Consider the following 17,271-nt stretch of genomic DNA (forward strand, 5'->3'; position numbering starts at 1 on the left):
CTGTGAAAATCTGACTCCATGGGACAATTACCCACATGCTTGGTGGATGTAAATATCGTAAACAAGAGAACTCTGTTTTAATATTTGTTGTCAGCCCAAGAATCAGCAAGCTGTCATTTCTAAAGGCACCCTTTTTCAGGAAGGAGGGAGGCACATGACAATGTGTTCATCTAAAGCTTAATTTTTCACAAAATTACAATTATATGGGGTTAGAACAGCTTTCTCTGAAGGGTTAGCTGGAGAATTATTTCAATATGGGCCACATTTTCCCAATTGTGAAGGCAGTCATTACATTTCTTTAAGCTGCTGCTTTTTGAGGGGGAGGGTAGGAGGAGAGTGGAATCTATCTGTCTATCTAAGGAGAACCAAACCATGTGTAGAGCTGTTGTATCTTTCTCCCAAAAGACAGTCAATTAAGGTATCCCCTTGAGAAATTGGAATGAAGAAGGGGTAGACCACTGGTCCCTTTAGAGCAGGGGTCTCAAACATGCAGCCCACGGAGTTATTTCCTGCAGCCCGCCATAGCTCCCCTCACCCCCCGCCTCCGCTTTCCCCGAGCGTACTGCGTCCCCACTCCTCCGCCTACCTCCCAGAGCTTCCTGCCACCAAACAGCTGTTTGGAGGCACTTAGGACTTTCCAGGAGGGAGTGGGGAGGAGCAGGGATGCAGCATGCTCAGGGGAGGAGGCGGAGAAAAGGCGGGGCTGGGGCGGACCTCATGGAAGGGGTGGAGTGGGGGCAGGGCTCGGGGCAGGCTTTTGTATCTTAGTATGAAAAGGTGTCAGTGATGTGCTTTACAAATAAATGGGTAATGAACTATGAATCAAAAATGTAACATGCTCTTCAAACAGACTGAAGTATTGGTGTTTCACAAATATGACAGACTGCGTCATTAGTGTTTTGAAGTGGAAAAGGCAATTATGTGCTGAAAATCTTTAGCACAGGGCTTGAAACATTTACTAGTCAGAAGGTTTAACCAACTAGCCAGAGGCTGATATGAAAGGTAGATAGGAAACATCGAGATTCAGGGTAGATTGCAAGGATTCTAACTCATGTGTTGTTCCTAGACCCTGCTCAGGGGTTCTGTTTTTTATATTAATCTCTATCAAGTAGGTGACAGCAACTATGAAGTTCTCTCTTCTATCCTTTGACCGTTAAAAGAGAGAAGGAATGTTATTCTCCCACCCTCAAGTTCCTAATTGCTGTGAAGGGAAGAGAGGTGTCTGAGCTATTTTGCCTGGTCCTCCTCCTCGTGTCTGCTGAAAGTGAAGGGGACAGGAGAGGTCTCTGTTACTTTGCACCTTTGCCAGCTCCCATTTTTGGAGTGTCCTTCCCTGTTGCTTGCTCCAATGCCTGGCTCTGCTGTGTTAGGATATAGATATTTAGGCCTGTTTGTAAAGGCCTATACTCTAATTTTGGTGTATCCTTATCACTTAGCTAGTTATAGAGGTATAAAAGAAAGAATCAAAATCACTGTCTGCCGGTGTAAGGTCCTTCTCTTACTGTGACAGTCTGAGGCCCTGTTCTTAGGCTAAGGCCTTTGGCTAAGCAGCAGAGGCAGCCATAAACTGGGAAGCGAATGGTCACATCCTCACATTCCAAACTAGTCACATTGAAAGAAGGTGCTATTGGGCTGTTAGGAATACAATCCTGTCCTGATAATGCCTGTCGCCTCCAGAGAAAGGAAAGTGCCTAGAAGATGTAAAAGGAACCTTAGTTTGATAGCATCCTGTCTGGCAAGAACTCACTTATCAATAGCTGGGATGTGAAATCTTCATTTCTGTGTTCTATCACTGTAGTCCCCACTTCCCTATTGTTTGTCTGTGTAATCTCTGTCTGGTTCTGTGATTGTTTCTGTCTGCTGTATAATTAATTTTGCTGGGTGTAAACTAATTAAGGTGGTGGGATATAATTGGTTGGCTAATCATGTGACAATATGTTAGGATTGGTTAATTAAATTTCAGTAAAATGATTGGTTAAGGTATAGCTAAGTAGAACTCAAGTTTTACTATATAGTCTGCAGTCAATCAGGAAGTGAGCGGGGGAAATTGGAATAATGTTTTGCTAAGGTGGGGAATGGGAACAGGGAATGGGGGTGGGGGAATTGAAATCATGTTTTGCTAAGGGGGGGGAATGGGAACAGGGACACAGGTAAGGCTCTGTGGTGTCAGAGCTGGGAAGGGGGACACTAAGGAAGGAAACTGGAATCATGCTTGCTGGAAGTTCACCCCAATAAACATCGAATTGTTTGCACCTTTGGACTTCGGGTATTGTTGCTCTCTATTCATGCGAGAAGAACCAGGGAAGTAAGTGGGTGAAGCAATAAGCCCCCTAACATGCTGCTCCTCAGTGCTTTCCAAGACAGCCACAGCCACATGAAGCTGGTTGTTTTTCTTGATAGTTTCACAGCTGCCCATAGAGGGTTCTCAAGTGTAGCCATGAAACAGGCTAGAGGCTAGTCAGTTTCTCTTCTGATTCTAGGGTAAATTATGAGCAACAGTAGAGGCACAGGGACTGCTTGCAGGCTTGGGTAGACAGTACTGCATTGGTCCACAGATGGAACGTTATCTTTGCAGCCTAATGTTGGGAAACGTCTTTTTTAAAAAGAAAGCTTAAATTCTGCAGAAATTGGTAGCATAGAGGCCCCTCATCTTCAGGGGAAATTTCTGACTTGCCTATAGCAAGTGAGTTGTTTCAAACCTTGGTTAGAAATAAGAGGTGTTATAAATGGAAGCAAAGAGGATAAACAGGTATTTCATGTGGGCTAATAGAGCCCTTGAGTGACATTGCAGCAAGGAGCTGTGAAATCTGGTTGTGCTGTGTCACCTGTTTGGAAAATATTGTCTTTATTTTGCTGCCTTCTCTTTCCACCAGTGTCCTCCTGTGTTAGGCATATTAGGTTCTTTGCGATTAGAACAGCATTGTCTGGTTAGGAACAGGGTCTTCAGGTGAAGGTGGCATACACCAGCCCTTCAGGATCTACATCCCTGGACTGTGATGTTAGAAGGGCCTTCCAGGGTGTTGCCTGCCAATGCTAGAGGAGACTAGCCCTCTGAAATGCAGCCAGCCTTACCAGCATGTTCCAGAATGTATTTGGCTGACACTGTGTTTACAAACACTTCCTGCTGGGTTACAGAAAATGTAAATGTTTCCAAAGCACCCTACTTGGTAGATCATTTGGGGCTAGAAGGAATTCTTTTCCAAATTGTGTTCTCTTACTCTTTTTATTAAAAGCGATAGCAGTGTGTTTGGTAGAAATCAGCAGAGGACCAGGAGAGGCCCGGAACTCAGTAGCAGGGCATTCTGCAAGTCAGCCCTGAGATGCACTGACAGAGCTATGAGAGGCCAGGACTGGAATAGAGTAGAGGATGTGATTGCAGTGCTTCGGTGAAAGTGAATTGGCAGAGGTCCTACAACTAAATATCAAGTGGTAGAGGTGTTGGGAAGTCCTGGATAGTTCTGAGTAGTCAGGACTCTACAGCCATGTCTACACTGGAAAATTATGTTGACCTAAGTGATGTCAGCAATACAGCTGCTGCAGTTAGTACATTGCTTGTGCATGTGCATACTTTGTTCCTTGTGCCGGCGATGCGTCTCTCCCCAGGAGCACTTGTATCGATGCAGAATGCAGCATATCCCACTGTGCAACTCGCCATCATCCAGCGCAGGGTGTTTTGGGAAGTTTTTGCAATGCTTGATGGGGCCAAAACGAGTCACGCAGGGGTGACAGGGAGTCAGCTTCCCGTAATACAGTGTTCTCCATCCCCTAATTTTATATGCATCCCATAATATTTTGTGCTTTCTTTTCAAAATCCCCACAAACCTGGGCGTCACTCCTCGCTCTCCGCCATCTCAGTCAGCAGCATGGTACGTGCACATCTCTGCACTATTGTCATGAGTGTTGTAAGCACAGGGTGCATGACCCTGCAGAATTTGCAGAGCTACAAGAGGAGCAGATGGGAACATGACAATTCCTTGGAGGCTAGATTGCTGTGGGACATAGTAAGAAGCAATTAAGAATTGTTGGTGACATTCATGGAGCAGCTGCAGATGGTGAAGCGCTGTTCTAGGCCTGAGAAACAAGCACTGATTGGTGGGATTGTGTTGTCATACAGGTTTGGGATGATGAGCAGTGGCTGCAGAACTTTTGGATGCCCAAGGCCATGTTCCTGGATCTGTAGTGCCAAACTCACCCCAGTCCTCCAATACAGAGACACCAAAATAAGATCCACACTGACAAAGGAGAAGTGAGTGGTAATCGCACTGTGGATAATTGCAACTCCAGATTGCTACCGGTCAGTCGGAAATCAGTTTGGAGTTGGGAAATTCCCCACAGGGGCAGAGCCATTAATTGCCTCCTGCTGCAGGACATAGTGGATGGATGTGCAGCAGTGGAGTTCCTGAACAGTGGGGGGTGATAGATGGCACACGTATCCCTATTTTAGCACCAGCACACCCTGCCATAGAATACATCAACAGAAAGGGCTATGTTTCTGTGGTGGATCACCAGGGACGTCTTACTGACATCAGTGTGGGCTGGTCAGGGAAGGTGCATAATGCACGCATCTTTAAGAACACAGGACTGTTTAGAAAGCTGCAAGCAGGGAGTTTCTTTCCCAACCAGCGGATTACCGTTGGTGATATTTAAATGCTAATAGTGATCCTGGGAGACCCAGCCTACCCCTTACTCCCATGGCTCATGAAGTCGTACACAGGCCATTTCAACAGCACCAAGGTTCGCTTCAGCTACAGGCTCACCAGATGAATGTGCCTTGAGTCATTTGAAAGGTCTCTGGAATTGTTTACTTACAAGATTGGACCTCAGTGAGAAAAATATCCCAATGGTTATAGCTGCCTGCTGTGTCCTGTATAATGTCTGACACTAAGGGGGAGAAGTTTCTGCTGGGGTGGAGGTGGAGTGACTGTCAGCTAAATTTGAACAGCCAGATATCAGGGATATAAGAAGAACTCAATGCACAGCTATACCGCTCAGGGAGTCTTTGAAAGACCCTGTTAATAGTGAGTTAGAGTAGCGTGTGGTGGTGTAATGTATTCTCCCTGGCCTTGCTCTTTTGCAACCCGGTATAAATCTTGTAGCGTTTGCTCTGTATGCAGGAATATGACACTGTCAGTGCACGTATAAATATTGTCTGTGAATGGTGTTCTGGGTTCTGTGAAAAAGTGAAGTGGCAGGTAATAGGTGGGTGTCAGACCTGCTCAGCACCAGACAGCACATGTTGTGAACTAATAAAGGTGAATTTTGTTCCAAAAAATAGAATCTTATTCTGTAACATGAATCAGGCAATTAAAAAAAATATGAAAACTTCCTAAATTCTGTTCCCTTCATTTATTAAGGGGAAAGTACACTTCATTTCAGGTACATGTACGCCAACTGTGGCTTTCACGGGTCAGTGTATGTTGTGAAGCTGTGATTGTCTTTAATGTCCCCCCCGGGTGGAGCGGTAAGGGAGGTGCACGGACTCCTGAGGCCACGTGGAATGTTGAGGGGAGTGTAGGGAGGTTCCAATATTGAGTTCTCTAATGGCTGCAGAGGGAGGTGAGGCTGGGATTGTTGAACCTGCAGGTCTGCCAGAGTCTGCAGCATCTCTGTTAGCTCTCTGAGAAGCACAAGCATTTTCCGCTGCACGTCCCTCTCCTTTTCCTGCGCCTTTCTCCTCTCTGCTCTGTCCTTCTCCATGCTGTCTGAGGGGTGATCCTCCAGGCCCTAGGCTCATTCTCTGATGCAGGATTGCAGGATCTCCTGGAACATGTCCTCCCGAGTCCTCTTCTTTCTCCTCCTTATCTGGCTCAGGCGTTCTGCGGGTGTGGAGGGGGAGACCCTAAAGGCCACAATGGCAGCAGCTGAAGATATATCACACATAGGTACCACTGTCAGTGTATTCACGACAGAAATCAAAACTTAAGATACTGAATTCACTCCCCTTGTTCCCCCAAACTTGTAAGCACTACAGTATCACTTCTTCTTGGGATTGATAGAGCACGCGCCAGTCACAGCACCAGCTGTGGTATTATGTCCCTTGCGGGGGGTTGGGGAATAGCTCACTGGCATGATTCTAGTAATATAGGCCAATGGCACTGAGTACTGGCAGTGTTCCACAGACGGTGGTGATTTTAGCTGATATCTCACCCCGAGGGTAACAGAGGCAGAGAGAGCACAGCTGTTGCTGGCATCCCGATGCTGCCTGGACCCGTATGCTTCTAGCCTGCATACTGCAGTGGTGCCTGCTGAAGTAATCGCTGAGTGGCGTGGGGAAGTGTCCTTCTGTGGCAGAAGAAATCAGGCAGAAACCTTTGGCAGAGGATTGCTGAGTACCTCCATGAAAGTGTCCTCGAGATCTCTATGGAGGATTCACAGGACATCCCAGTGCACATAAACAAACTGCTCCACGTGGCCCCCTCTGCCTTGCTCTAAAGGGAATGAAAAGCAGACAGCAACTCTGCCTCTCTTGCAACTCCACTGCCTCTTTGAGCACAAGTAAAATAGAGTAAATCAGCAGATGTGTCCTGCTACTTTGGGGGTTCCAGCCCTGTAATTTCAAAGCAAACAGCACCCTTACGAGAGGTTCCTTCCCCTGCATCAGGCTCACCCATGCTGGACTGTGGGGACTGCCTGGACTGTGGTGGAGTCAAAAACATGTCCTGGTTTGCTATGCAGCTGGATGCCCTGGTCGCCTGCCCCCCATACTCCTCCTCCTCACTGTTCCCAACAGAGGCCTGTGACTTGGAAATATCCACAGAGCTCTTGGGGGGCAGGGGGAGGTCTTCACTGAGGATGAGCGTGGAGCTCTTTGTAAAAGCGGCAGGTGTGTGGCTCAGCACCATATCGATCATTGGCCTCCTTGGCCTACTGGTTCACCGGGCGCAGCTTTCACGCGGCACTGCTGCAGATCCCTGTCGTCGTCCTTCTCCTGCATCCCCTGAGCAGCCTGTTCATAGGTGTCCACATTTCTAAGGTTGGATCAGACCTGTGCCTGTGCAGCCTCTTCACTCAACAGACCCAGGAGATCCATCACTTCCCGTGTTCTCCACGCAGGAGCATGCCTGTAGTGTGTAGCTGGCATGGTCAGCTGGGCAGTTACATTCAATAATGGAGAGCTGCTAGGTGCACTCACCAAGCTGGCCAACCAGGAAAAGAATTTCAAAAATTTTCAGGCTTTCAAGGGGAGTGGCAGCTTCCTGTCTAACTGACCACTGGGCAATGGAGTTCTCAACAGTGACCAGAATGGTCAGTGTGGTGCATTGTGGGACAGCTCCTGGAGGCCAGTAACAGTCTGCGTAAGTAATGCAGTGTCTACACTATCGCTGCATCGACCTAACTACACCGACCATGACTCTGTGCTGCTTGGTGAGGTGCATTATTAACTCAGTGTAGCGGGGCACTTACGTTGCCGGGAGCCAAATTTAAGTGAAGACACATCGACAGCTAAGTCAATGTAAGCTGCCTTGCATCGACCTGACCATGTAGTGTAGACCAGGGTTTAGCCACTCACGTTTAAGCTCCAAAGTTTAGCAAAACTGAAGTAGTGAGAGCATTGTACACTTAGTTTGCACTATTTTTGTCTCTGCTCTAGGAGTGGAAAATAAGTGATATTTGGAGAGTGGAGAATGGCTACAGGAACACACAAATATTTTTCTTCTCCGTGAATATTGCTGTCATATAAGCAAATGCATTTGATAATATCAAGATCCTGCATTCGTTGCCTAGAGTATGAGAGGTCTCTCTCATGATCATCTTAATCCAAAGAAATACAGTTTCTGTCTAGTTCAGTTTAATATTTAGAAGTAGAATATGCATTTAATCAAGGTGAGGGTGAGGGCTGCCCTAGGGAGATGTTTACTGATTTCCCAAGATGTCTTTGGCACATGCAAATATTCTGTGACCATCAACCGTTGGAGAGGGGAGAGACTTGATCCAGATGTCATAATAGCCACTGCAGCAATCTCCCGAAGCAGAGACACTCGGCCAAAACTGACTGCCTCCTACATCTCAACTGTGTGCCTAGAAGAGCATATGGGCCAGAAGCATCCCCATTGCTGAGTCCTACCACCTTCATTCCTGCCATGCCATCACAGCTTGAATTAAGGATGGTATTCTCTGCTTTGCAAAGTTTGGTTCATTGGATCCTTAATCTTGTTTTAATTGTTCAGTATGTGACTGTTTTAGAAATTGAACAGTGGAAAGATTGAAGTTTAAGTGTTTGGTATGTCCTTATGAAATTGTTGCAGTGTTTTCCTTGTGCTGCAGAGATAAAAGTAATTTCAGAAATCAAGAGAAACTTTTTGTTTGAATCCTCTTCCTTCACTCTCCTGTCAGAGGGGTAGTATAAGTTTGCATTTGGTGCATAGGTGTCTTTAACAGAAATTTAAAATCAGTGTGAGTGAGTTTGTACTCCTTAGGTAGCAGTATCTCCTTGAATGAGAAGAGGATCAGTTCCTCATTGTTAGACTGCATGGGTTTTTTAGTTGTGGTTGTTTTTTTTAATTCGTATCTGTTCCAAGTGTTCTTCAGAGGCACAGCATGAACTGTTCAACCAGTGATATGGTCCAGCTGAAGAGAGTTGTCAGGGCAAGAGAACGTTTAGAGAAGGATGGAGTGCAGATGAATTCCTCAAAAGTAACGTCACCTGTTATGATTGCTTTGAAATCCTATACTCTTTACTTATGCTTACCCAGAGTTTACATTCACGTTTGAGTATTAGAGGCCAGAGCTAAGTTGTAAGTAATCCCTCCTGTATACATGCTTAAGTGCATAATTTTAACTAAACATAACAGTTGGGACTAACCCCTTTTCTGTATTCTCAATGGAAAGTTCACAGCTGTGTACATTTTAATAGGAGGTTGCTTATCTTCTTCAGTCCTCTGGAACTGAGTGGAATCAAAGACACCCATCTGTTTGGCGTCATCCTTTTGGAATTCCTTCCACCATCTCAAATGGATACCCAAAGAATTCCTCTTAAGTGTTCTGCGGGGCTGCAGAGGTGCGGACTGCCTTTTGTCTTTCTGTATCAGTGCCAAGCAACTCTTTAATTTTACTTTTATTTGGGTGTTGTTCTACTGAAAGAAGAGGGAGGGAGAGTGGTGTTGGTTCTCTCCTTGCCCAGTACAGGGACCTCTCTACTTTCAAACAGTGGGGCTCCAGGGGCCATGAGAGAAATGTTAGGAGTTTTTTTTCTTTTGACTTTCACACTAACTGTGTGACTAAGAGAGGGAGCTGAGAGTTTGTATCAAGCGAATGAATGAATGCAGTGATTGATGTATCTCTCCAAGGCAGACTGGAACCGTCCCTTCTGCAGCTTGCAGACGTGGCTTCCTTGCTCAACTAGAGGAGTTGCTAGGAGCATGGAGAGAGACTGAGTGGCACTCTCTGTTCTTATTGACTCTGCGGGTGGTACATTGAAATGGATCCCAAATTCCTGCAATGCTGCTAGCGTGCTGGATGGAAAGCCCACATTAATGTTAAGTGTTGTTATTGGTCCAGCAACCCTCTTCTGCCAGTCTCCTACTCCTGCTTTTTGCCTCCTCTCTCCTTAAACGCTTTTATTCCTTTTTGTTTTCTGCCTCCTTAAACCTTTTCCTCCACCCCAGAAACCTGCTTGTGTTCTTGCTCCTGCAGGTAGTGCTCTCCTAGCATCAGCCATCAGACGAAATGATGCCTTTAGGTCGCTGCAGGAGTGATATCTCAAGCTGAACCTCTGCTGTTTCTGGAAGTGCAGGGAGTATGGGAGCTGAAGGAAAGAGAGACTAACTTCTCTCTTTCCCACTACTCTTCCCCAAGTAGTGGTGGCAGAGAATTATTATTCCTGTGTTACTTCCGCATAATGCCTACGCAGCCATATCAGAATGTGTCATGATGAAGCTGGTGAATATTGCTGAGTTGCTTTTCCCGAGGATGTACTCTGTGCAGGAACAGCAGGGTAGCTGCGATCCTTCCCCTATAGGGGAATTGTGTGAACCTGTGTGGGGAATATGGGGTTCCTACAACAAATTCAGCCCCTGCCATTTGCAAGCAATGGACAAAATTGAGCATTTTAACTATAAAAATAAGTTAAGGGCTTTGTTTCTCTCTTGCAGGCTAGTATGTGGCAATTATTGTAGTATCCATAGGATTAATCTGGGAGGTTTATTCTTTTCCTTCTCTTGGGCCCATTTTACATGACCAACTGATGTGAAAGAGGAATCGATTAATCAAATTGTCTTTTATAAGGCATACTGTCTGTAGTAGTCCCCAAATGCATTATAAACGGCTGCACTATGTTTAAATGTATTGCTGGAAAATTCTAATGGCAGCCAAGGGAGGACCTGGCAAGAGAGTCCACTAGAAGGTGGTGATACATTTTAATTGGGTTACCCAAAAAAAGCATCCATCTCTTTGCCCGTGGGGAAGGCCTGACCTATCCATCGTTCTCACTCCAGTGTAAGAAGTTATTTCTGCCTCCATAGTGCCACCTGTCATTTCAAACTTGACAGAAGGATTATTCTCCGTGGTGTTTCTTTACTATTCAAAACTGACCATTATTCAGGGGGCAAAAATGGAAAATGTGAGTTGTGACATTGTGACTTACTATGTCTTGCTGTTTAGGACAAACTTGTTCAAATTATTTCCTTGCCCTAGAAACCTGTTCTGAGACCTAATGGAATATAGAACTAAGGTTTTGCCAGCGCACATTTAAACTGACAACCGGAAAGGTTGCTTGCTATGGAAAGAGCAAGATGGCCTGCCATCTCAAGGGAGGGCTTAGAGTGAGAGAACTCATGCCTATGGATTGCCAGACTCCTGGAGAGGACTCACAGGACTCTCTCTACATAAAATAGCTTACTGAGAACTGAAAAACTCTGGGACTAAAAACTTTGATACCAGCCTTAAAAATTCTTCACAGCCTACTTGCTTGAGAGAGGCTATTTTTTGACAGATGAGGGAAATATTAGTTTTTCATTATCATAGTAACAGATAAATAGATCTTTATCAAGCATTCTTAAAACTACAATACACATCTGGGGAAGTGAGGAAACTGGTTGACAGAGCGAGACAGGTACCCAGAAGCCACCTACTACAGGACGAGTATCAGAGAGGTAGTCATATTAGTCTGTATCCACAAAAGCAACGAAGAGTCCGGTGGCACCTTAAAGACTAACAGATTTATTTGGGCATAAGCTTTCGTGGGTAAAAAACCCACTTCTTCAGATGCATGGACAGGCCCAACAAGGAAAATAACAGAACACCACTGGCTATCACGTACAGCCCCCAGCTAAAACCTCTCCAGCACATCATCAGTGATCTACAACCTATCCTGGAAAACGATCCCTCACTCTCACAGACATTGGGAGGCAGGCCAGTCCTTGCTTACAGGCAGCCCCCCAACCTGAAGCAAATACTCACCAGCAACTACACACCACACCACACCACAGAAACACTAACCCAGGAACCAATCAGTGTAACAAACCCTGTTGCCTACTCTGTCCTCATATTTACTCTAGTGACACTACCAGAGGACCCAACCACATCAGCCACACCATCAGGGGCTCATTCACCTGCACACCTACTAATGTGATATATGCCATTGTGTGCCAGCAGTTCCCCTCTGCTATGTACATTGGCCAGTGTCTACGCAAAAGAATAAATGGACACAAATCAGACATCAGGAATGGTAACATACAAAAGCCAGTCGGAGAACACTTCAATCTCCCTGGACATTCAATAACAGCTTTAAAAGTAGCCATTCTTCAACAAAAAAACTTCAAAAACAGACTTCAAAGAGAAACTGCAGAGCTACAATTCATTTGCAAACTTAACACCATTAATTTGGGCTTGAATAGGGACTGAGAGTGGCTGGCTCATATAAAAGCAATTTTCCCTCTCTTGGTATTGACACATCCTCATCAATTATTGGGAGTGGACCACATCCACCCTGACTGAATTGGCCTTGTAAACACTGGTTCTCCACTTGTAAGGTAACTCCCTTCGCTTCATGTGCCAGTATATTTATGCCTGTATCTGTAACTTTCACTCCATGCATCTGAAGAAGTGGGGTTTTTACCTGCAAAAGCTTATGCCCAAATAAATCTGTTAGTCTTTAAGGTGCCACCGGACCTCCTTGTTGTTTTTGTAGATAGAAAGATCTTGTGTCTTGGCTGGTAAATTTGCATGACAGTTTGTTACTAATTCCAGAATAGTCCTAGAATTCATGCAGTGCCATCACTTTGTTTTAGTTGCCTGTAAATAAAATGGCCTTTTTTAAACAATACATTACCACTTGAAATGGAAGCTTTCTAGTTCTGAGATGTATAAACAATCTGAGATGCCATGTTTAGATGTACGTGCATGGTTTATCTGCCAAATACCATTGCTTTCAGCATATATGTCAGCAGTAAAAGAGAAAATACAGGTTATACTAGTTATACCCTACTCTGTAGAAAACTCAAAGGAGTTTAGTAAACTGGGATGACACAAAACATATGTCATAGGAGAAGAAAACTTTATGAAATCGCTCTCAGATACGATACTTAGTGTTTCTTTGTGCTATTTTATGTGTAGAACTAGGGACACAATCATATAGTCATGGATTTTTGGGGGGACCCCCTGTATGGGAGGAAATGGGGGGCACACACAACCCCTGGCAGGGGCAAGATTAGGGGGAGTTGCAGGGAGTCCCTGCAATAGAGGGGAATGGGAGGGTGGCCCACAGGAAACTGGAGGGAGTGGGATGCAAGGAGCCCCTGGAGAGTACAGTTGGCTCAGCTGACACACGCTGTGCATGTGTGACCTCTGTAGGTGCAGTTCAGATTTTCCAGTTTTGGCTACTCCAGTGATACTCAAACCTCAGTGGTCCAGGAGCCAAATTAGCAACAAACATTACCCAAAAGAGCCATGGTAGTGTGAATTCATTGTTTCATTTACTATAGAGCTATTCATATTTAAACAGCATGACAGGAGAAATACTGAGTTTATATATATTTTCATATTCATTCGCACAGCAAAGAAGTTAATAACAGTGGAAGTTGGTAATAGAATTGGTTAATAACATAGTAAAAGCATCCTGATTGGTTAATAAACTTTGGTTAATAATTAAATGACACAGCGTTTTAATATCATGTGCTGCAAGGAGCCACAGGAGTCACATTAAAGAGACACACACAGCTCACAAGCTGCAGTCTGAGTCTCACTGGGCTACACTTTTGGAAATAAGAGCACTTGTTTGGGTGCCTAAATATGGATGTAGGAGCCGATGGTTCATGACAAATGTCCTGTGAAGCCCAATCTTGGGCAGAGCCCTGGTCTGTTACATCTACATCTGACAGACTCCATTAAGTCTGTGAGACGTTGGCAGCACCTGTCTTGTCATGCTAATGAACTGAGCAGAGGTGCAACACAGACAACTTAAATTGCACACTGTTGGTACTGAAGTGATAGTTGCCAGTGCCCATTGGCCCCTCACCAGGCAGGCAGAGCTGCCTTTCCCTTTTTTTTGCCTTAGTGCTCTATGCTGTCAGTGCTAGTCGCATGTGACTATGACTCCAAACTGCTGGCATGTCTGTGGAGATCAAAATGTGAACATAAGAACGGCCATACTGGGTCAGACCAAAGGTCCATCCAGCCCAGTATCCTGTTTACCAACAGCGGCCAATGCCAGGTGCCCCAGAAGGAGTGAACCTAACAGGTAATGATCAAGTGATCTCTCTCCTGCCATCCATCTCCACCCTCTGACAAACAGAGGCTAGGGACACCATTCCTTACCCATCCTGGCTAATAGCCATTCATGAACTTAACCTCCATGAATTTATCCAGCTCTCTTTTAAACCCTGTTATAGTCCTAGCCTTCACAACCTCCTCAGGCAAGGAGTTCCACAGGTTGACTGTGCGCTGAGTGAAGAACTGCCTTTTATTTGTTTTAAACCTGCTACCCATTAATTTCATTTGGTGGCCCCTAGTTCTTATATTATGGGAACAAGTAAATAACTTTTCCTTATTCACTTTCTCCACACCGCTCATGATTTTGTAGACCTCTATCATATCCCCCCTTAGTCTCCTCTTTTCCAAGCTGAAAAGTACTAGCCTCTTTAATCTCTCCTCATATGGGACCCATTCCAAACCCCTAATCATTTTAGTTACCCTTTTCTAAACCTTTTCTAATGCCAGTATATCTTTTTTGAGATGAGAGGACCACATCTGTACTCAGTATTCAAGATGTGGGCGTACCATGGATTTATATAAGGGCAATAAGAGATTCTCCGTCTTATTCTCTATCCCTTTTTTAATGATTCCTAATATCCCGTTTGCTTTTTTGACTGCCGCTGCACACTGTGTGAACATCTTCAGAGAGCTATCCACGATGACTCCAAGATCTTTCTCCTGATTAGTTGTAGCTAAACTAGCCCCCATCATATTGTATGTATAGTTGGGGTTATTTTTTGCAATGTGCATTACTTTACATTTATCCATATTAAATTTCATTTGCCATTTTGTTGCCCAATCACTTAGTTTTGTGAGATCTTTTTGAAGTTCTTCACAGTCTGCTTTGGTCTTAACTATCTTGAGCAGTTTAGTATCATCTGCAAACTTTGCCACCTCGCTGTTTACCCCTTTCTCCAGATCATTTATGAATAGGTTGAATAAGATTGTTCCTAGGACTGACCCTTGGGGAACACCACTAGTTAACCCTCTCCATGCTGAAAATTTACCATTTATTCCTACCCTTTGTTCCCTGTCTTTTAACCAGTTCTCTGTCCATGAAAGGATCTTCCCTCTTATCTCGTGACAACTTAATTTACATAAGAGCCTTTGGTGAGGGACCTTACCTGGATTTGTGCTGGAAATGGCCCACCTGATGATCACTTTAGATAAGCTATTACCAGCAGGACAGTGGGGTGGGAGGAGGTATTGTTTCATATTCTCTGTGTATATATAAAGCCTGCTGCAGTTTCCATGATATGCATCTGAGGAAGTGAGCTGTAGCTCACGAAAGCTTATGCTCTAATAAATTGGTTAGTCTCTAAGGTGCCACAAGTACTCCTTTTCTTTTTGTTTCTACTTATTAACCTATGTTCTTTGCAGCTCACCTCTCATTGCTACCTCTGCTGCCATTACTAGAAGATCCTTTATTGTATTTAATATGAAGAAAACCAATAAAATAGCTGCAGATTCTTGCTGGTTCAGACTTAATAACCTGAGGTAGTAGCAGAAATTAAGATTGTCATCTGAATTGTATTGTATTTTATTTTTTTCAGGCATGGGCCGTGGAGAGAGCCAGTTAACCCTTACTATGTCAACACAGGGTATGCTCTGGCACCAGCCACCAGTGCGAATGACAGTGAGCAGCAGAGCATGTCTAGCGATGCAGACACCATGTCGCTGACCGACAGCAGTGTGTAAGTAACTTACCTGGGACGGAGACTGAGCATGACATGGAGTAAAGTGGGACATTGTGTATCTATTTCCTGGCTGCTGGAATTGACTGCAGATTTAATTTCTCGGATTCCAGGCTGTGGCTTTGGTTACATAAAGAGATCAGTGCCCTAGATGCTGGAATGACTCATTCTGGGAAGGAATATCTAACTGTTAAGTAGCTGACACGGGATATACCAGGCATGTGACCAATCTAGCTCCAATGCATTCCTGTTACGGTTTCCTTTTTAGCTGTATTGCTTTGTTGTTACCTGTGGAGACATGGACTATTCTGGTCTGATGGACTGGGAATGTTTGTAATCTAAACCAAGTAATGACCAGCAGGTGTTTCTGGTTTTAACAGCCAGCGACTGCAGGTGGGTTTGCGAAGTGAAAAACAGAGATCAGCTTCTGGTAAGATGCTCCCCTCATGGACAGAATCAAACAGGCTTCCAGCTATGCTGTTTGCCACTTGTTTTATCTTCTGAAGATTCCCAGGTTTATTGCAAATACAGTCCTTTTAGACATCTGATTACCGAGATAATGGCACCGGCGTGTCACCCAGTGATCACTTTGTTGGAGTACAATTCAGGGAACTTCTTGGGCTTTTTGTCGGAAGCTTGGGGGGAATTCATTTATCTGTAATCATACCTTCCATGTTTAATAATATTCATTTACATTTGGCTCACAAGAGGGAGGAAGGATCATGCAAAAGCAGTTAGGACACTAGTCTGGGACGTGGGAAATTTGGGTTCAAGTCCCTGTTCCACCACAGACCTCCTGGGCAAATCAGTTATCTGCTCTGTGCCTCAGTTTCCCCACCTGTAAAATGGGGGTGATAGCCCTGCCCTCCCTCCCAGGGGGGTTGGGAAAATAGATACATTAAAGATTGTGAAGTGCTTATGTAGATACATAGCTGGTACTTACTCCAGACCAGGCCATTTGATTGATACTGGGTCATATTTATTCATGTGTTCTCATTCCAGTCCCCAAATTGTCAGTAGAAAATGACATTGTGTTACATGTACACCCTGTCATGCCCTGAATGTCACCTCTCTGCTAAATATGCAGACAGTTGTTTTTGACACACTATGAAAATTATGAAAACAACGAGGAGTCCAGTGGCACCTTAATTTAACAGATTTATTTGGGCATAAGCTTTCGTGGGTAAAAAAAAATCCCACTTCTTCAGATGCATGAAGTGAAAATTATGAATAGTCAAGTTCCAGGTTTGTTCCTTCCGTTTATTTTTAATAAGTAAAAGGGATACGTCACTTTGGAAAATAATTGGATTAAGCCACCACAAGTACTCCGTAAGAGACTGGCGAAGGGATACTCAGAAAAACTAACCAGTTAATGGGTGTTACTTAAAACGGTGTGCACATCCAAGGGTTCTTCAGAGGATACTATAGAACTGTAAACAATTGTTCTTCTATGAGTATGTGTCTGTGTGACAATTCACTGGTCACAATTTTGGCTTGTCACCCACCATTGCAGTCATGCTTGGTCTTCTCACTCCTGACAGTATCTAAGTTTCTCAAAAGCCCACGTTATAGTTTCCCACTAGCAAGAGAACTGATGCTCACGTGGGACCTTAAATTAGTTCTTCTAAACCTCATGGAGTTTCCTTTTGAGTCACTTTTAGACTGCTCCTTGTACGTTCTTGCTTTCAGAATTGTCATCAGCTAGGAGAGTCAGTAAGCTCCAAGTACTTAAGGTTGAACTTCCACAGAGGCAGAGTGGTACTGAGACCTCATCCTAAAGTCAGCTCCAAGGTGGTCTTGAAATTCACTTGGCTTCCTGTTTTCTTGCCAAAATCCCATTCTGCACCAGGAGAAAAGAAACTTCACACGCTGGATATTTCAAGAGCCT

At 44.5% G+C, this 17,271-nt stretch overlaps 1 protein-coding gene across 5 annotated transcripts in view; it reads left to right on the forward strand.

Moving 5' to 3' along the window:
• The window catches only part of AXIN1 (axin 1), a 177,438-nt gene that overhangs the window by 76,098 nt on the left and 84,069 nt on the right, over positions 1-17,271 (forward strand). For all 5 annotated transcript variants that reach the window (XM_073362703.1, XM_073362701.1, XM_073362705.1 and 2 more), the window contains one exon: positions 15,243-15,383. In XM_073362703.1, coding sequence (XP_073218804.1) covers positions 15,243-15,383 — 141 coding nt within the window. The remainder of the gene's footprint in view (positions 1-15,242; positions 15,384-17,271) is intronic.

This window comes from Lepidochelys kempii, chromosome 10 (assembly GCF_965140285.1).
Source record: "Lepidochelys kempii isolate rLepKem1 chromosome 10, rLepKem1.hap1, whole genome shotgun sequence".
Taxonomy (NCBI): Eukaryota; Metazoa; Chordata; order Testudines; family Cheloniidae; genus Lepidochelys; species Lepidochelys kempii.